General features: G+C 45.9%; 1 protein-coding gene across 4 annotated transcripts; it reads left to right on the top strand.

The window, feature by feature from the left end:
• The first annotated feature begins 4,764 nt into the window (after positions 1–4,764).
• Positions 4,765–20,208, top strand: LRRC51 (leucine rich repeat containing 51). 4 transcript variants are annotated; one of them, XM_065882628.1, is made up of 6 exons: positions 4,765–4,849; positions 13,209–13,271; positions 13,887–14,024; positions 18,432–18,637; positions 19,557–19,705; positions 19,987–20,208. In XM_065882628.1, exons 3-6 carry the CDS (start codon positions 13,943–13,945, stop codon positions 20,126–20,128), a joined length of 579 nt encoding a protein of 192 aa, XP_065738700.1. In that variant the 5' UTR covers positions 4,765–4,849; positions 13,209–13,271; positions 13,887–13,942; the 3' UTR covers positions 20,129–20,208. The 4 variants fall into 4 exon arrangements, with proteins under 4 accessions (XP_065738700.1, XP_065738699.1, XP_065738702.1 ...); XM_065882627.1 differs by lacking the exon at positions 4,765–4,849 and adding an exon at positions 4,874–4,973; XM_065882629.1 differs by lacking the exons at positions 4,765–4,849; positions 13,209–13,271 and adding an exon at positions 13,575–13,634.
• Positions 20,209–20,511: the final 303 nt, after the last annotated feature.

Below are 20,511 nucleotides of genomic sequence, written 5' to 3'. Positions count from 1 at the left end.
ACTACAAAACTATACTAACCAAAACAGTACACCAAAACAGACATACAAGGGCTTCCCTGGTGGCGCAGTGGGTAAGAATCCATCTGCTAATGCAGTGAACATGGGTTCAAGCCCTGGTCCAGGAAGATCCCACATGCCGCGGAGCAACTAAGCCCGTGTGCCACAACTACTGAGCCTGTGCTCTAGAGCCCGTGTGCCACAATTACTGAGCCCACACACCACAACTACTGAAGCCCGCATGCCTAGAGCCCGTGCTCCGAAACAAAGAGAAGCCTCTGCAATGAGAAGCCCACGTATCGCAACAAAGACCCAATGCAGACAAAAATAAATAAATTAAATAAATAAAATTTTAAAAAAAGACACACAGATCAATGGAACAGAACAGAGAATGCAGAAATGAACACACACTTACATGATCAATCAATCTACAACAAAGGAGATGAGACTATACAATGAGTAAAAGTCTCTTCAATAAATAGTATTGGGAAAACTGTACAGCTACATGCAAAAGATTCAAACTGGACTACTTTCTCCTTTCTCATACCATATACAAAAATAAATTCCAAATGAATGAAGACTTAAATGTAAGACCTGAAACCATAAACCTCTTAGAAGAAAACTCAAGCAGTGTGCTCTTTGACATCAGTCTTAGCAATATTTTTTTGGATATGTCTCTTCAGGCAAGGGAAACAAAAGCAAAAATAAACAAATGGGACTACATCAAACTAAAGAGCTTTTGTATAGCAATGGAAACTAGCAACAAAAAGTGAAAAGAAGACTAAAACATGGTATGGGAGAAGATATTCACAAACAATATATCTGACAAAGGGTTAATATCCAAAATATACAAAGAACTCATATAACTCAACATTAAAAAAAAAACCAAATTAAAAAATGGGCAGAGGACCTGAACATTTTTTTCAAAGAAAACAAACAGATGGCCAATGGCCGCATGAAAAGATGCTCAACATCACTAATCATCAGGGAAATGCAAATTAAAACCACTATAAGATATCACCTCATACCTGTTAGAATGGCTATTATCAAAAAGACAACAAACAAGTCCTGGGGAGGATGTGGAGAAAAGGGAACTCTCTGGCACTGTTGGCAGAATGTAAATTGGTGCAGCCACTATGGAAAATAGTATGGAAGTTCCTCAAAAAATTAAAACAGAACTACTATATGATCCAGCAATTCCACTCCTGGGTGTTTATCCAAAGAAAACAAAAACGAGGTGAAAAGATATATACACCCCTATGTTCATTGCAGCATTATTTATAATAGCCAATAGCATTTAGCCAACCTAAATGCCCATGGATAGATGAATGGATAAAGAAGATGTGGTACATATATCTAATGGAATATACTCAGCTGTAAAAAAAGAATGAAATCTTACCATTTGCGACAACACGGATGGACCTAGAGGGTACTAGGTAAGTGAAATAAGTCAGACAGAGAGAGACAAATACTGTACCATTTCAATTATATGTGAAATCTAAAAAACATAACAAAACAGAAAGAGTCACAGAGAACAAACAGGTAGTTGCTAGGGAAGCTGACTGGGGGGATGAAAAATAGGTGAGGGAGATTAAGAGGTACAAACTTCCAGTTACAAAATAAGTGAGTCACGGGTATTAACAGTACAGTGTGAGGAATATAGTCAGTAATGTAATATTTTTGTATAGTGACAGACGGCATAACTTTTTTGGGTTTTTTTAAAAGTTATTTTATTTATTTTTGGCTGCGTTGGGTCTTTGTTGCTGCGCGCGGGCTTTCTCTAGTTGCACCAAGTGGGGGCTTCTCATTGCGGTGTCTTCTCTTGTTGTGGAGCACGAGGCTCTAGGCGCGCGGGCTTCAGTAGTTGTGGCTGGCGGGCCCTATAGTGCAGGCTCAGTAGCTGTGGTGCATGGGCTTAGTTGCTCTGCGGCACGTAGGATCTTCCTGGCCCAGGGCTTGAACCCGCGTCTCCTGCACTAGCAGGCAGATTCTTAACCACTGCACCACCAGGGAAGCCCGGAAAAACATTTTTTTTAAATAAAGGGGGGAATTTTTACAAAATTGAAAGGTATGAAATCTCAGATTGAGGCATCACTATAAGCCCCCAGTAGGATAAAATTAAATCCACACAATGTAATGAAACTGCAGAACACGAATGACAAAAAAAAAGGATCTTAAAAACAACCAGAGAAAAAGGCAGGTTACATACAATGAAATAATAGTTCAATTGTGAGCCCAGTTCTCAAGAGTAACAACAAAAAGCCAGAATTTCTGTAAAATGACATTTTCAAAGCACTGGGAAAAAAAATAATTGGAAGCCTAGTACGCAGCTAAACTATCAATCAAGACTGACAAGGAAATAATGGTATTTTCCAACAGAGTATTTACCACTAACAGACCCTCACTAAGGAAACATCTGAAGGGGGAATTGCCCAGTGGTTAGGACTCCGCACTGCCACTGCAGGGAGCACAGGTTCGATCCCTGGTCAGGGAACTAAGATCCCGCATGCCGCTGGCATGGCCAAAAAAAACCCCCAAAAAACAAAAAACTGAAGGATGTATTCATCTATTTGACACAAAAAGAAGGGATAAAACGCAATAAAGAATAAGGAAAAAACAAACAGTAAATGTATACGGGTAAAATGAAATAATCAGTGACAGCACAAAACAATTATTATTTATTAGAATTGTTCTAACATTAAGATGACTACCTTTGGAAGTGGTCTCATTCTTGGAAATGCTCATTTTGAGTCTGGACAATATGTTTCGATATGTTTAATGTAAACTGGGTAAAAGGCTGAAATAAATAATCCCTGACATACCTATTGACCATAGGGTTTTATCAATTAGACACAGGTGTCAAAACATTCCCTGATCAGCTCTGTTTATCCATCTGTGGCAGGGCTTTCCCCTATCCTAACAGTTCTAGAACTCAAGTTTTAGTTCAAGGCATTCTTCCCACTCCCATATTCCATAAATTAAAAAATGAACATTCTAAATAGAAATGTTCCTTATATGAGCTTTTGGTTAAGATCTTCTAGTTTGGGGGAGTACAGTTTGGGGCTTTAAATTGTAATTCAGGCTTTACAATTAGTCACCACTTGCTTGAACTTGGGCCAAACTTGGGTCTGTTTTGTTATGTTTTTTAGATTTCACTTTGGCAGCTTTTACTAAGAAGTATGTTCCTCTTCCTCTGAAGGAGAAAATACCACACAGGAACAGAGAGGGAGGGAACACATACATTCATCCCTGCTGGCTGAAAGATGCCTTACTTGATGTGAACATTCCCCCAAGGTTCCCATATATTCACAGCAGTAAAGATCTCCACAATGTAGAGCTCCAATTCCCTTCTCATCAAAGGTTTCTGCTCACCACACTTGATTATCCAGAACTTTAAAAACACATGACCAGACAACATGACCAGGCAACAGACCCCAGAGAAAGGTAAGCATGCGTTAAAGTAAGTATTATCACATTTTTCGAAGGCAGTACCCTTCCAGGCAAGAGGACATAGAAAGAGGTTCAAAAGCCACTAAATACAGATGGAAAAGCCAGGCTCCTATCCCTTTTCAGGCCAAGTAAGTTCATTCATTTCAAAGCATACGTTAATACCATGATACATTTCACACCCTGCATAGGCATGAGGATGGAGGTACAAAAGACACCGTCTCTATCTAGTAGGGGAGAGAAACAAATACCAGATGAAAAGCGCTATCTCAGGGGTAAGCAAAAGAGGGCGCCCAGAGGAGGCAGCATCAACCCAGCTGGGCTCTCTTCCAACAAAAACCTTCACACAGTCACATCACTTATAGTCAAAAATGTTTACTCTCCAAGATGCTTCCAAGAAACAGCTTACCTGATTTCACCCTCATAACAACCCCAGGAAAGTAGGTAAGGCAGGTAAATTCGTTGTTTACATCATAAGTGAAAAGTGAGGCTCAAAATAAACTGACTCTTTAGTCCAAGACAACCCGCACCGCCAACACAGCCCCTCCCCCCCCACTTAAGCCCAACTCCACAAAAACCCCGGTATAGCCAACCACGCACTATCTATGCAACCCTGGCCAAGCTGAACATAAACCTCAGATGGCCCACCTGTAATAAAGTATAATAATGCTGTTAGGAATATTAAAAAGATCCATATAAAGGGTGTGGTACAGTGTTTCAAACGTCGTTGGGGTTGAGAAAATGTTTATTACTACTACCACTATTGTTAACAATAAATAATAAGCGAAGCCTTCCCACTACAGGAACCCTCGGCGACGAGCCTTTCAGGAACCCGCATTACCGGCACTCGCGTCGCCCTCTGACACGATTCCATGGACACGCCCCCAAACAGACCCTCCCCCCTAAGCACGCCCGGCACCTCCCCCTCGGACAAGGCCCTCTCCTCACAAACCTTACCCTAGATAGACTCTCCCCAGTCAGCCTCGGTTACGAAGGAGCCCTTCCGCTCACACCCGCCTCTCCAGCATACCCCTTGGGCCCGGGCATCCCTGCGGGCGCCCAAAGCACACGCCAGCAGCGGTTACCTGGCCCCGCTCTCCCGCTCCTACTCTGGCTTTTCCCGGATTGCGTTGGTCGCGGGCTCGCGCCAGCGCCGTAAGCACACAATTAGTTTAAACTATGGCCCCGCCCCCTCGCGCCGCCCTTCAATTGGCCCCTGTCGGCTGGCGTCGCACGCAAGAGCACGCTGGAGGACCCGGGAAAAGGAAGTGTGAGGGCCACTGGAAAGGGAGAAAGGGTGCCACAACTTCCGGACCCCGGCCCTCGGCTTGAGGGCGAAGGCAACTACAAATCGCTGCACCGCCCGCGGCCTTGGAACCCAGCCCCTGACGGACTACAGCTCCCGGTAGGCATCGCGGCAGCGCCTACGGCGCTCAGCTGGGACGTGGTGACATAGGTAGTTACCATAGAGTTGCTCTGAGTAACCCTGAGATAGTGGGACGCAGAGGCTGGAGGGGAAGCAACTGCGGGTGAGTTGGGCGGGAAAACAGGAAACCTGCTCTAGAGGACAAGAACTCTATGGAGAGGGGAGGGGCACCCAGAAAGACTAACATCTTTCTTTCTCGGGGACCTGAGACCTCCCCCCCTTACCCCTTATCCCTTTTCGCAGTGAACAAGACACAAACCCATATGGGATAGACGGGCGCGGGGAGGGAAGGGAAGGCTGAGACACATACCCAGACAGATTTGGGGGTGCTTAAGAACCTCCCCCATCACAAAGATGGGACCCCCTAATACTACTGTCTCAAATCCCTGACACATCCTGGGAGATCTGAAACGCCTTCAGACATGGGGTTGGTTTTCCTCTGGTCGTCTGAGACCCTCTTCAAGACATGGGAGTAAGATTAGAATAAATCACAGTCCCTAATTCTGGATTTGTAGGAAACTTTCTGGGGCTTGAACTGCCCCTTTCCTTCCAAGCAGGAAGACCCCAGGGTAGAGCCTCCTTTTCAGAGAGTCAGCAGGATCTTCCCACACATACTTATTAGGGATCCTGTCCTTAAATTACCTCTTCTCCCTACACCTCCTCTGTGGTCTGCTTCTCCAAGTTCTGCAGTTAGAGCTTCACTCCTTTTACAGTCTTCATGACAGATGTTACAACTTACCCAGTGTCTTCACATCCAGTCTTTCTTTTGAGCTTGGTGAGTCCAAGGATATTTATCCCCATTTCACAGATTGGAAAACTGAAACCTAGAGAGGAGCAGGGACTTGCTGGGGGCCACACACCAAGTCAGTGACAGCTAGGACTAGACCCCTGTTTGCCAACTTCCAGCCAAGTCTCTAGCTTGAGCCTACAGCCTCTCTAGCTTAAGGACTTGTTCAAAGTAGTAAGATAAACTGCCCCAGGGAAAAGAAACTTGTATCGCCTACATTGAGTTATTTACATTTCAGCCTGAATGGGTTTCAGATCCTTCCTTGAAAGTTTAAATGGGGAAAGAGAACTAGAGAGACTAAAGACAATGGGAATCAAACAGATTTAACTAAACAAAAAGTAAACACTCTTGCTAACACAGCACCCATGTTTGATGCTGTCATGATTAGTTAGCTTCTGGCTGGCTCCTAGCTGGCCCTGATTGGTCCACTTACTGTCTTAAAGCTCCCCCATGCTTGGTCCTAGGCCCACTTCCCACCTCACTCTAAGATTCTCTTCTTGGATATTCTCATCCACATCCACAACTTCATTTACCACCTATATGCAGATGTACGGGAGTGTGTATCTCCAACCCCACCCAACCCTCATCTCCAAGCTCCAGATCTATATAACCAATTGCATCTTCAACATCTCCTTCAGGATATCTCAAAAACATCCAAACTCAACATGTTTGCAGCTGAACTCATAATCCCTATGTACTCCAAGCCTGAATTTCTTCCAGTGTTCTCACCTCTGTCCACCATTACAGAAGTCAGAAAAACAAGCGTTGTCTTTAATACCTCTTTCATTTCCCATCCATCATAAAATCCTGTCAGCTTTACTCCTAGTACCTTTTCTCTAGTCGTAGCTACCATCACATCCTTCCTGCCTTCCCTCCGAGCCATTTTGCATACTGCAACCAGAGTAATCCTTCAAAATGCAAATCTGATATTGTTCACTTTCCCCACAATACCTCCAATTAAAAATATACCTTGGGATTCCTATTGCTCTTAGCATCAAGCAACATCTCAGCTTGGCTCCTACCCACCTCTCCAGCCTCCAGTCTAACCATACATTTCCCTCCCACTCTCCCTCCAGTTATATGGCCTTCTTTAAGGTCTTCAAAATTTCAAGTAACCACTTACCATAGAGCCTTCGCACATGCTGTTATTTCTTCCTGGAATGTTCATCTTTTCCCTCTGCCATAGTTAATTTGTACGTATCCTTCATATTTCTCTCGATCACTATTTTTTTTTTTTTGGCCGAGCTGCGTGTCATGTGGGATCTTAGTTCCCCCACCAAGGATGAACCCGCACGCCCCTGCATTGGAAGCGCAGAGTCTTAACCACTGGACCGCCAGGGAGGTCCCTCTCAATCACTTCTTTAGGACTATCTCCCCTGACTGCCTAGAGCAGCTCAGATCCCTCAATTATAGCAACGTCGTGTCCCTCTCCTTTATACTGTTATTCACTGTTGCAATGTTTAACATATTGTTAAGTACCTACTACTTGCCTCCACTGTCAGGATACAACCATGAGAAAAACATGGCTTCTGCCCTGGTGGAGTTTATGTACACACAGATAGTAAGGAGATAATACTAGTGTTACGAGTGCTACCAAGGGTAAATATAGGGTGTTATAGGGTGTATATAGGGTCCAGAAGAGAAGTCGCACATCCAGACTTGGGCATGAGGGTAGGCTCCTCAGAAAAAAAGGGAAACCGGAGCTGAGTCATTAAAAATTAGCAAGGCAAAAAGAAGAAACTGTACTCCAAGCAGAGAAAGCTGGATGTGCAGAAGCCTAGAGGCAGGTGCAGGGAACTTACTCCAAGTAGTTGCATTTGGCTGGCCTGCAGAATTGGAGGTGAGGATAAGAGATGGGAGTAGAGAGATGGGCAGGAACCAGTTTGAATTTGGGGCCTACCTTTGGCACCTAGAAATATAACTTCCCAGAATACATTAGATTATGTGGAAGACTTTTCATGACGGTCTTTGGTTTTTCTTCCACCTGTAGCCCATAAATAGAAACCCTCACTAGGCCAGGCTGTTGAATCTCCTATCAGATCTCTTCATCTGAATATTCCTCACAGCTTCCTGGGCCATAATGTTGCTACTTACCTGAGAGAGAGAAGAGACAGGCTATCAACAAATCAAATTCCAATTGTTAGCAATTTCCAAAAACTGAAAACAAATTTCCATCATCAACTTGGGATTGGTTAAATGAAGTTAAATTAAGTAAAGTTTTTTCTTTTGCGGTACGCGGGCCTCTCACTGTTTTGGCCTCTCCCATTACGGAGCCTGTTCCGGACGCGCAGGCTCAGCGGCCATGGCTCACGGGCCCAGCCGCTCTGCGGCATGTGGGATCTTACCGGACCGGGGCACGAACCCGTGTCCCCTGCATCGGCAGGCGGACTCTCAACCACTGTGCCACCAGGGAAGCCCAGTAAAGTTTTTTTTAATATATAATTTTATTTATTTTATTTTATTTTTGGCTGCGTTGGTTCTTCATTGCTGCACGCGGGCTTTTTCTAGTTGCGGCGAGTGGGGGCTACTCTTTGTTGTGGTGCGCGGGCTTCTCTTTGCGGTGGCTTCTCTGGTAGCGGAGCATGGGCTCCAGGCGCACAGGCTCAGTAGTTGTGGCACATGGGCTTAGTTGCTGCACGGTATGTGGGATCTTCCCGGACCAGGGCTCGAACCCTTGTCCCCTGCATTGGCAGGCAGACTCTCAACCACTGAGCCACCAGGGAAGCCCTGCATTGGGTCTTCGTTGCTGCGCGCAGGCTTTCTCTAGTTGCAGTGAGCAGGGGCTACTCTTCATTGGGGTGGGCGGGCTTCTCATTGCGGTGGCTTCTCTTGTTGCGGAGCACAGGCTCTAGGTGCGTGGGCTTCAGTAGTTGTGGTTCACGGGCTCTAGAGCGCAGGCTCAGTAGTTGTGGCTTGTGGGCTCTAGAGCACAGGCTCAGTAGTTGTGGCGCACAGGCATATTTGCTCCGCGGCATGTGGGACCTTCCCGGACCAGGGCTCGAACCTGTGTCTCCTGCATTGGCAGGCGGATTCTTTTTTCTTTTTTCTTCTGACTCCCAGGCCTTATTTTTTTAAAAATAGATCTTTATTGGAGTATAATTGCTTCACAATACTGTGTTAGATTCTGTTGCACAACAAAGCAAATCAGCCATATGCACACACGTCCCCATATCCCCTCCCTCTTGAGCCTCCCTCCCATCCTCCCTATCCCACCCCTCTAGGTTATCACAAAGCACCAAACCTATTTCCCTGTGCTATGCTGCTGCTTCCCACCAGCCAACTATTTTACATCCGGTAGTGTATATATGTCGATGCTACTCTCACTTCGCCCCAGCTTCCCCCTCCCACTCCCAAGTCCTCTAGTCCATTCTCTATGTTCCTGCCCTGCAACTAGGTTCATCAGTACCACTTACTTTTTTTAGATTCCATATATATGTGTTAGCATACGGTATTTGTTTTTCTCTTTCTGACTTACTTCACTCTGTATGACAGACTCTAGGTCCATCCACTTCACTACAAATAACTCAATTTCATTTCTTTTTATGGCTGAGTAATACTCCATTGTATATATGTGCCACAGGCAGGCGGATTCTTAACCACTGCATCACCGGGGGAGCCCAAGTAAAGTTAAAGTAGGGTACACACAAATTCTATGGAACACTCTGCAGCTATTAAAAAGGGTAAGAGAGTCTACAACAATTTGAAAAGAAAAAAATAGCTTTACAAAGGAACAGAAAGTATGTGTTCATTTTAAAATATACATAATTTTGTTATATATGTCTTCTAGGAGGTTATATTCCCAAACTGTAAATCATGAGCGTTCTTGGAGAGTGAGATGGAGAGCCACACTTTTAGTTTTCACTTGATGTATCTCTCTATGTTGTTTGACTTTATTCAGCTATCACGTTAACTTTTAAAATTAAAAAAGAAAAACAGTAGGGCTTCCCTGGTGGCGCAGTGGTTGAGAGTCCGCCTGCCAATGCAGGTGACACGAGTTCGTGCCCCGGTCCAGGAAGAACCCACATACCGCGGAGCGGCTGGGCCCGTGAGCCATGGCCTCTGAGCCTGCGCGTCCAGAGCCTGTGCTCCGCAACGGGAGAGGCCACAACAGTGAGAGGCCCACGTACCGCAAAAAAAAAAGAAAGAAAGAAAAACAGTAAATGATATTTCCAGTCGGGAGAAGAAAAACTCCAAAACAGAGCAGGTATGCCCCTAACCCTGTCATTCATCAATTCAGTCAACGTAGACAAATGAGGAAGGCGCTAGGGTCTGACTAGCTCCTGGTGATGAGGCTGAACAGCAGCTGGGAAAGACTGACTCCAAAAACATAGCCACTGGAGCGAGTAAGGCAACCTCAAGGCTCGTCAGTTCTCCCCAGCAGTCAGGTTCACTATGTGACACCTTGAAGATATTCATTTATTCCTTCATTTCTTTCATTCCTCCATTTATCCATCAAGGCTTTAGTGAATACCCAGGCTTGGTGCAGGGTAATGGTGGGAAGAGAGAAAGAAGTCTGACTTCTTTCCCCGTCCTCAAGCTTACAGGGAGGGAACAGGAAGTAGGTTATAAAGAAATGAGTACAGAGAGTACAACTGATTCAATTTATTGAACACCTGCTACAAGACATACAACAGCTCTCAAGACAGGGTTTGTCTCCATTTTACAGATAAGGAAATAGGCTGTGATGAAATTTTATTCAAAGTACAGTGGGGGCATATATCAATTAGTTATTGTTGTATAACAAACCATCCAAAAACATGGTGGCTTAAAACAATGAACACTTACTATTGCTTCCAAGTCTCCAAGTCAGCCATGTGTTTCTTCTGGTCTTGGCAGGGCTCATTCATGTGTTTGCAGTCACATGTGGGTTGGGTGACTCTTGTGATCTTGCCTTCGGGTAGGCTGGCTATAGGCTAGTCTAGGGTGGCCTCACCTGGGATCACTGGCTTTCTTTTTCATGTATCTCACCTACACGTTTCTCATATCCCTCCAGCAGGCTAACCATGTTCTCCTGGCACTGGCAAAGAGCACAGGGCAAGTCCTCTCTTTAAGCTTCTATTTGCTTCATGTTTACCAACATCCTGTTGGCCAAAGCAAGTCACATGGCTGAACCCAGCATCAGAGTGGATGGAACTACAAAGAGGGCAAAAGAGATGGATACAGGGGAGACCATGATAGAGTTCATCAAGGGAATCAATCTGATACAGGGCACAATGATCAATTTTATCTGGAAAGAAAGTCTTCATCAAAGAGGGTATGCTAGAGCTGAGTACTGAAACATGAGAGTATTCACTAAGTAGGCAGCTGTTTCTTAGAACTGGATGCAGGCTGGTTTGCCACAATCAATAGCAACACAGCAGGATTTCCTGTGCTCTTTACAGACAGGGTTCTATTATTTGTATCTTGGCTTCATTCCTTCTGGTCAAGCATAGGGCAGCAGGCGCTCAACAAATGTTTGAAGAATTGAATTAAATATCTTACTGTGAATGAGGTGTGGACTGAAATAGCTGAACCTCGGAGCCAATTGTTAGAAAGTGGAGCTTAGTATCAACACCCCCAAAACAGAAATCCTTGTGTTTGGCAGTTTCTCATTCATTCCTCCCACAAACATTTCCTGAGTGCCTGCTGTAAGCCAGGTTCTGTGTTAGATGATGAATAAGACACAACACTAGCTCACAGCCTGGGCTGGTGTTTAAATGGAGAAGACTAATTGTCAAACTACTTGGGGCTCCATTTTATCTTTAATAAATAAACAAATTTATTTTTGTATTTATTTATGGCTGCATTGGGTCTTCGTTGCTGCACTCGGGCTTTCTTTAGTTGCATCAAGCAGGGGCTACTCTTTGTTGCAGTGCACGGGCTTCTCATTGTGGAGGCTTCTCTTGTTGCGGAGCACAGGCTCTAGGGGCGCAGGCTTCAGTAGTTGTGGCACACAGGCTCAGTAGTTGTGGCTCGTGGGCTCTAGAGTGCAGGCTCAGTAGTTGTGGCACATGGGCTTAGTTGCTCCGCGGTATGGGTACCTTCCCGGACTAGGGCTCAAACCCGTGTCCCCTGCATCAGCAGGCAGATTCTTAACCACTGCGCCACCAGGGAAGCCCCAGGGCTCTATTTTTAATACTAACTCATCCAGAAAAATGCTTCAGGAGCTGGTGCTACACAAAATCAGAAGTCCTTTGGAACTGCACTGAGGTTCTCTGATGGTCAAGATTCATGGTAAAAATCCACCCTTAAATGTTTTAAGCTAAAATCCATGTCCTGTAGTGCTGAACTCTGGGTCCCAACTTGAGAAAAGTATCCAGTCTTGCTCAGAGGCATCAAACTTCTTGTGGGTTCTCAAGTGGGACGTGTCTACGTGAGAAGCAAGCCAGCTTCCTCTATTTCTACAAAAGAATAATGTGTTCTTTGTCGTGTCTGTAGATTTGATATCCAAAGATTCAGGTCTCCCCAGTCAACAACCCATGCCCATCAGGCCAGTCTCACACTTGACAGAGAATTCATCTGTGAAGTGACTCAAGCCATCACTTACCCAAAGCTCAGTTGAGACTGCTGGTTTTTGAGAGGAAGACATTCACTTTCCATTCCTCTAAACCTGTTAAACTCTATCCTTCATATGTTGTCACCAAAAAAGGAATTTACCTAGACTGTGTTAAGCTTAAGCTGAATTATAAGCTCTCAGGTCCCTGGTTTTTTAAGAGAAATTCCATTTTAAGAACATTTGTGAATTTCATAGTCTCTGGATACAAATTGTTTCTTTGAATTGAATGATGAGAACCACATATACTAAGGTTTCCACTTTTGCTTTAGCTGCCAGGAATTTCAGGGATAAATAGAGGCATAGTTTCCTAATTCCCTGGTTCATCTCTCTCTCTTCCTTTATTCTGGCTTCTAATCTTTCTCTTCCATGTTTTCATTTTCTATATCTGTACTGTCCAGTATGGTAGCCTCTAGTCACAAGTGGCTATTAAGCACTTGACAGGTAGCTTGTCCCAGTTGGGATGTGCTGTAAGTGTAAAGTATCTCAAATTTTAATATCAATTATATGTTGAATGATATTTTGGATATATTAGGTTAAATAAAATATATTATTAAACATAACCTCACCTGTTTCTTTTGACTTTTCTACTAGAAAATATTAAATTACATATGTGGAAAAAATATATACACGTGGCTTGCATTTGTGATGTTCATTATATTTCTGTTGGACAGCTCTGTTCTACAAATCATCCTGTTTTATGAGTGTGTTATTACCATAAAATACCTCAAATCCTTTTGGAAAGCAAGTAAAGTAGTAAATGCAAAGGAGGTGACAGCAGTGGATGAAGTGAGAAGGGGAGGTTGACTGGGACATGTATTTGTCAGTCTATTTGTCTTTTGTTTGTGTCAGCTCTCCTCTTCACAGGTGAGTGGTGTTCTCATGGCTCTGCCCAGTCAAAAAATTCTCAGCTTTGAGCTAATAAATTGGAAAGGATCTGATAAGACAATTCACACCACATTGTAAATGACTGATAACACTGTGTTCACCCCTCTCATGGGGTATTTCCATTTTAACAGGGAACAATCCCTGAACCCAAAGGAATGAATCCCTAATGGTGGAGTTTCAGGCATCAGTGACAGGTGAGTGAGAGTGAGGCAGACTCTGGTCTTATGTGTATGTATGTTTATATATGTATGACTACATTCAGGACGTAGCTGAAAGTAGGGTCTTCCGATGAAAAGATAATGGGGCCGACAGACAAGGTGAGCAGAGAAGGTAGCAAATCCCCATATGGGTCAGACTGCAAAGGGCTGTCAGACACCAGATCCATTGCAGGCCCTCAGGGGTTTGTTAAGCAATAGAATAGCCCAGTTGATGTCACCAGAGGGTAGCTATCAAGACAGCCTTCATGGCAACTACTATGGAGTAGCAGAAAAGGACTCAGAGTAGGATTCAGAAGACTAGGATTGTAGTCCACAGCTGACTCACTGGCTTAACTTTGGGCAAGTGCTTTCACCCTGGGGCCTCAGTTTCTTTGGAAAGTAGAAATGGGTATTATAACTATCAATGAACTCTAGGGGATGTGAAGGTGCTCAGAGAAGTAGGAAGTGCCTTACAAATGCAAGGAATCATGACTGTTATCTTAAAGTAGAAAGGCAGCCATGCAAACCTGGAGTAGTGGAGGGTATATAGCAGGGGTGGAGAGCTATGAGGAAACCTGAGGGCCAAACACCAGTCCTTCTCTGTCCTCCCAGGCTGAACCCGGATTCCCAGGGCCCATGCTTCCACCTGACAAATGATGGCCTGAGCTATGAACAAACAGGACTATACGAACACTTCGGTGCAAGAGCCCCCTCTTGACTACTCCTTCCGAAGCATCCATGTGACCCAAGGTCAGCCCCCAGAGCACAGCATTCCACTCACCATGGCAGCAGGATGGGTGTGGTCCCTAGGGAGAAGCCAGTCTTCTACTTAAAAGCCTAAAGAGATTCTTCGCATAAGCATATGGGATTTTTGTTGCTGCTATTTTGGGGAGAGTAGTGGGTAGGGAGGTGGGAGTGGAAGAGTTTGGCCTTTTAAAAAATTACCAGCAAATCTGAAAGGGCCCAGGGGGCTTTCAGGGTAACTGATGATCTTCAAAGGAAGCCAGGCTACAGCAAGACAGTCAGGGAAGAAAACGGGAGAGCCAGTCTATCAGCCAATAGTTTTATTCTCCACTTTTTACCTGGAGAGAAGAGACTAATGAAAGGAAAACACAGGCTGCTACAGAGTCCCAGCCAACAGGCAGAACCCACTCTCTGTCTGAGGACACAAGCCTGTTCTGATCACTGGTAAAACATGTAAGGTCTTGTTATTAATAAACTGGCATGTTTCCAGTCTAAATATTCATTGACAAATTTTATATTCATTTCAGTCATATCCAAATTTATTCCATTATCACCCACACTTATTACAGGTCCCAGCACTGCCCACGCTCATTCCTATTTTATCATTCAGTGCGTGTGTAAATGGGCAGCTAGTACCTTTCAGGAGAGGACAGAGGGAGGCTCTCATCAAGATCATATTCTCAAGAGAATGTGCTTCTTCCCAGGGATGTTTTGCTGTCTTTGTTATCTGCTCTCATAAACACATCAGTACGTCTGCCTTCACAGAACACAGGTTGACATCAACATAACCTAGAGCCATTATCTGGCTTTGGTCGACTCTCTTAGGCAAGCAGCGGCCACCTTTAAGTTCAGGAAGCACGTGAATAGTTATCAAGGGTACTGGATACTACTTGGGTTTGGGTTTAGGGTACTTACTACTTGGGTTGCCGTCAGCTACAACAGTAAGTCCCATTTGTTCTCTCATAGCACACACCCACTTGCCATGATCCTCCTTTATTATGCACAGCATCACTTCTGATTGATGTAGTCCATGTTTCACAGGGTTTTAGCTGCAATAATGGCTATGTACAAGACAGCTGAGGTGACAGAGGAAGAAGTATGCCTCCTACCTACCCTGAGAATTCCTAGCTCTGAGTGGGGAGTGTGGCTTAGCCCTCTATGGTGTCCTCAGAAGGAGGGGAGAGACAAGTTACTATGACCAAGGATAACTGCACAGCACAAAACATAATCTGCACAGATGCCCTGTCTTTCATTTAACAGTTAAATCTTGAGCACCCACTACTATTAAGCCTTCTATATATGTGTGTTTAGGTCTGTACACGTATGCCAGGCATATGCTCCTTGCTGAGTGAAGGGAGAAGGAGAGGCACATCTAAGCCCCAAAAGGCCAGTCCCCTCAGGTTCCCCAGGGCATCTGGCACACTTAAAATTGGGGTTAGAGGACAGGGTAGAGTTTTGGGGTACCTGGTACACTATTTCCTGAATTAATCAATATATGGATCATAGAATCTGAAATGGCAGTGACTTTAGAAGGCATCCAGTCTACTACCTCCAACCCATAGTGCTCTAACTGCTCACAAACCCACAGTTAAGGGAGTCCCATACCACACACCTACCAGCCCTTCCATTACAGGGTGAGGAATGACACAAGAAAGTTCTTCATGTCAAACACGTGTTCTCTGTGGACACGTGGGAAAAGCTGCATGGCAACCCTTCATAGATATGAAGACAGAATTATGTCTTCCCCAGATCTTCCTGGGGCTAGACAACCCCTAGTTCTCTGAGTGTTGATATCTGTGGTCCAATTTCCAGACCCGCCTTGGCCTACTCTGAACAGGGCAGCTTTGACAGATCCTCAGGCAATGCAGTGCTCTGATGGAGTCTGCGGAGAGCAGCCTGGACACCCTCCTCCACCCATGATAACAGCAATCCCAAGCAGCCTCAAGTTCTAGGCAATGCCATCCCCAGTGGCTCCCCCTGAGCTGGGGATCGGCCCATGCTTGCCGGCATTCCCCAAGCTGCTGCCTCACCAGACTGGAGGCTAGTCTGTAGGTGGGCTTATTTTGATCTTAACTTTTACTCATCTGTCTTTTCATTTCAGGGTTTGCAGTCAGGTGATGTGAGGCTGGGGGTCAGGATTAGGGTTTATTCACGAGCAGGGGTACTCCGCTTCATGACCCTCCTGCCACCTCCCCCCCACCCTCAGGCCCCAACTGTGGGTCCGCTCACTCCCGGACCAAGACAGAGAGCCACCTGGTGGATGCTGCCTGACCTGCAGCTGAGGAGAAGTTCAAGCTGGGTGGGGGTAGAAGAGAAGTGTGTCTAGTAAGAGCTGAGGAGAGGGTGAAGACAAGCGGACCAGTTCAGAAAGTACTATTTCCTTTCTGGGAGGCAGCTTTAGACAAGTAACTAAAGGCATAGAGGCAACAGGAAACATCTAGTCACCTCAGCCAGAGCTGGTGTATGGTTCTGACTCTGCCACTGAGACTGTGAGCCTCCTGGTTCTCCCTGCCCTGGTTCTTAACTTCTTTAATGGATGCCCCTCCCCCCACCCTCGCTCTGCTTGAAGAATCTTATCTATTTCTCTAACTTGTATACACTCTATGCTAATGATTCTCAAGTCTATGTCTCCTTCATATCCAACTGCTTACTCGGCTTCTCTTTCTAGTACTATAGGAACCTCAGACATGCCAAGGCCAAGCCTGAACTCATCACCTTCCCAAATTTTCTTTTTTTTTTTTTTGATTTATTTATTTATTTTTCTGGCTGCGTCGGGTCTTAGTTGTGGCACGCAGGATCTTCATTGCAGCACGTGGGATCTTTTCGTTGCGGCACACGCGGCTCTTCGCTGCAGCGTGTGGGCTCCTCTCTAGTTGTGGCGTATGGGTTTTTCCTCTCTTTAGTTGTGGCGTGCGGGCTCTGTAGTTTGCGGCACGCGGGCTCTCTAGTTGAGACACGCAGGCTCAGTAGTTGTGGTGCGCGGGCTTAGTTGCCCTGCGGCATGTGGGATCTTAGTTCCCCGACCAGGGATCAAATGCACGTCCCCTGCATTGGAAGGCAGATTCTTTACCACTGGACCACCAGGGAAGTCCCTCTTCTCCTTTTCTTAATCCTGTATCAGTTCATAGGACTGGCATCTCACCAGTCATCAAGAACATTGGGCAATACCCTTGAATTTTTTTTTTTTTTTAACCGCGCCACACAGCATGTGGGATCTTAGTTCCCAGACCAGGAATCGAACCTGCACCCCCTGTGTTGGAAGTGCAGAGTCTTAACCACTGGACCACCAGGGAAGTCCCAACACCCTTGAATATTATTCTACCCTTGCATCTAGTCAACCATCAAGTCATGCTGTTTGTATGTCCCTCATCCTTGCTTAAATGACTGAAAGAGCCAAATTGGTCTTCCAGTCCCACCCACTCCCTACAATCCATGCTCCACACTAAACCTTCAGAGTGATCTTTCTGAATTGAGAGAGCTGTATCATCTCCTTTGCTTTCAACCCTACAGTGGCTTCCCATCTTCTACAGGATAAAGTCTAAGATGCTCAGCCTGGTTTTCAAGGCTCCGTGTCTCCTCTTCCCTCCTTGCCCCCTTGTGTAGTACGTGTGTGTGTGCCCATGCTATTCCATACCTCTGTAACTTTGCTCATGCTCTTCTCACCCTTTCCACCCTTCTTTGCCTGGTTAACGTCTCCTAACCCACTGAGATATCCAGCTCAGGCTTCACCTTCCCTGGGAAACTTCCCTAAGCTCCCAAACTGGGTTAGGAGACCCTTTTCTGTGCTTCCACAATTTAAATAGCATTTATTATAGTATATTGACCGTTTGTTTTCATCTTTCCCATCTGAGCTCCTCCAAGGCATAAACATCTGCTTCACCCCTGCTCTATTATTCATACAGAGCTTATCTCTCATTTTGTTCACCATTGTATATCCAGTATCTGGCACATAGCAGTTACTCAATACTAATGGAAGAGGGAGAGGACATCAAGAGTGTGTGACACTGAAGTGAATTCTATAGGCTCTACCAGTGGATAATTCTGGATTTTGTGCTTCAGCATCTTGGCTCAAGTCCAACACCTCTGCTTCTTGGTTTCCTCATCTATAAAATCCGCCTCCCTCCAACTCCCACACAGGGGTGGTATAGAGAGGACCCAATGATACAATAGACCTGAGAGGAGTACGTGACCCAAACCAAGAGTTTGGGATGTGAAGTCTTTGACCCTTAATCCAAGCTCACTCTGACTGCTGGGGCCTGGGGAACAGTGCATACAGTCGCACTGGACACAAGCATGGGATTCTGGCCCTGCCAGCTCCTCTAGCTACAAATCCTCCCAGTTCTGTTCCTTTGCCACCCCCACCGAGCCAGAAAAGCAAAGATGACATACCCAAAGTTCACTCTATCCCCACAGATCTGTTAAGCGAGAAGCCACGGACAGGGCTACGACCACTAAGGCACGCAAAGTCAGGGAAGTCAATGTCTCAGTCCCTGTGGCTGAACAACAACGTCCTCAATGACCTCAGAGACTTCAACCATGTGGTTTCACAGCTTCTGGAGCATCCGGAGAACCTGGCCTGGATTGACCTGTCCTTCAACGACCTGACTTCCATTGACCCTGTGAGTCCAGGGGGTGGACCTGAAGCCACCTTGTCCAGCCCCCAGCCTCTCCACCTCCCACATATTATCAAGGAAGTAGTGAGGCAGCATGGTGCCCTGCAAAGCACATGGCTATGGGCTCAAATAGATATAGGTTCAAATACTAGATCTACCTCAGACTTTGTGACCTTGGGCAAGTTCCTAACCTTTCAAAACGTCAGCCTTGCTGTCTGAAAAATGGGGATAATATGCCAGCATTATAAACATTTTGTGAGGATTAAATGAGAACATATGAAAAGCAACCGGCACATAGCAAGCCTTCACATAGGAGGCTGAAGTAAAATCGTAGCTTATTACTGGGCACCCACTGTGCTTTGTGCCAAGTTCTTCTGCAGAGGTAGGTACTAAAAGTACAGCAGTTACCTTCCATGAACTCAGGCTAAATTTTAAGAAACAAACAAAACTGGCCCCTTTTCATCCAGGCTCTGTGCTAGAGGGGAAAGGAGTTAGAGTATGACTTGTAAACTGTTCCCCAGGTGCACTGATCTCAATTTAACTACTATTTTAAAAGCTCTTATCCTAGCATGATGCTGTCCCCTGTCCCCTGTTGTGATAGAATCTTAGAACACCAAAGCTGGAATGGTCTTCAGTGAAGGGACAGCTACGGCTCAAGGAGAAGCAGGAGAGCCCAGGCACCTGGCAAGTCAGTGGCAGTGACAGGACCCAGGCCCATACCTTCTGCCCCTCGGATCACAGTGCTCTGTCAGTGTGGTGCCCCTGTACCCCTTCAAAGGCAAATTAAAGTAGGTTGGAATCAATCTAGTACGGCTCTGGGGGTGACAAATCATTCCCCAAACTCTTCCTTCTCTGCCCACAAGTCAGTCCTGAGCACAGATACACGGCTCTGTCCAGTCTAGCTTCCGGTTTCCTTCCCCAACAGGTCCTGACAACTTTCTTCAACTTGAGTGTGCTCTATCTCCATGGCAACAGCATCCAGCGCCTTGGAGAGGTGAACAAGCTGGCTGTCCTCCCTCGGCTCCGCAGCCTGACACTCCATGGGAACCCCATAGAGGAAGAGAATGGGTATAGGTAAGTGCCCTGCCCTGGAGGTGGGCTCCGCTGGGCTCCCATGAGGGAAAGGAGGAGAGTTAGGGTTAGAAACCTAACACCATCCTTCTGCTATGCTTGGACCAGGGAAGGGAGTAGAGGGCTTTAGGCATTTCTTGATGTCAGTCAGGATAAATTCAGTCCCCCCCACACTCTACTCAAGTCCCTCCATTCCTTGCAGTCAGAGGAGATAGGAGCGACTGGTGGAGGGGGAAAGGGGTTCTAGAAGGGGGCCTGACACCCAGCCCAAGTCTTCCCCACAGGCAATATGTGCTGTGCACTCTGCCCCGTATCACCACGTTCGACTTCAGTGGGGTCACCAAGGCAGACCGCACAACGGCAGAAGTGTGGAAACGCATGAACATCAAACCCCGGAAGGTCTGGATCAAGCACAATGCACTCTGAGGTTCCCGGGACCCCAGCAGTCCTGAAGGCCCGGGGATGCTCAGTTTGGTTTGACAATAAATGATTTGAGCTGTTCAGCAGAAGTCTCTTATACCATGTAAAGATGCCCCCCAACTCAGGCAAGCGCCTGTAGCTCTGGTCTTACTTCACTGAAACAAGGAGGAAGTGGAAGGAAAGGCCTGCTGGCTTGGGACGCAAGAGACCTGGGCTGATTGCATGGCCTTGGGAAACTTATCTAACCTGTCTGGGCCCCTTTTCACTCTTTAGGTCAGATATCCTGAGGTTAGAGTTGCTTCGCAGAGCACCAAGGTTCTGTGGAGATGCCTCAGAGGCTTCCATGACAGGAGGCCAATAAGATGGGCTGTGACCTCTGAACCCCTCAC

The sequence above is a fragment of the Phocoena phocoena genome, chromosome 8, assembly GCF_963924675.1.
Source record: "Phocoena phocoena chromosome 8, mPhoPho1.1, whole genome shotgun sequence".
NCBI classification, from domain to species: Eukaryota; Metazoa; Chordata; class Mammalia; order Artiodactyla; family Phocoenidae; genus Phocoena; species Phocoena phocoena.
This window is presented reverse-complemented; position numbering and strand designations above follow the sequence as displayed.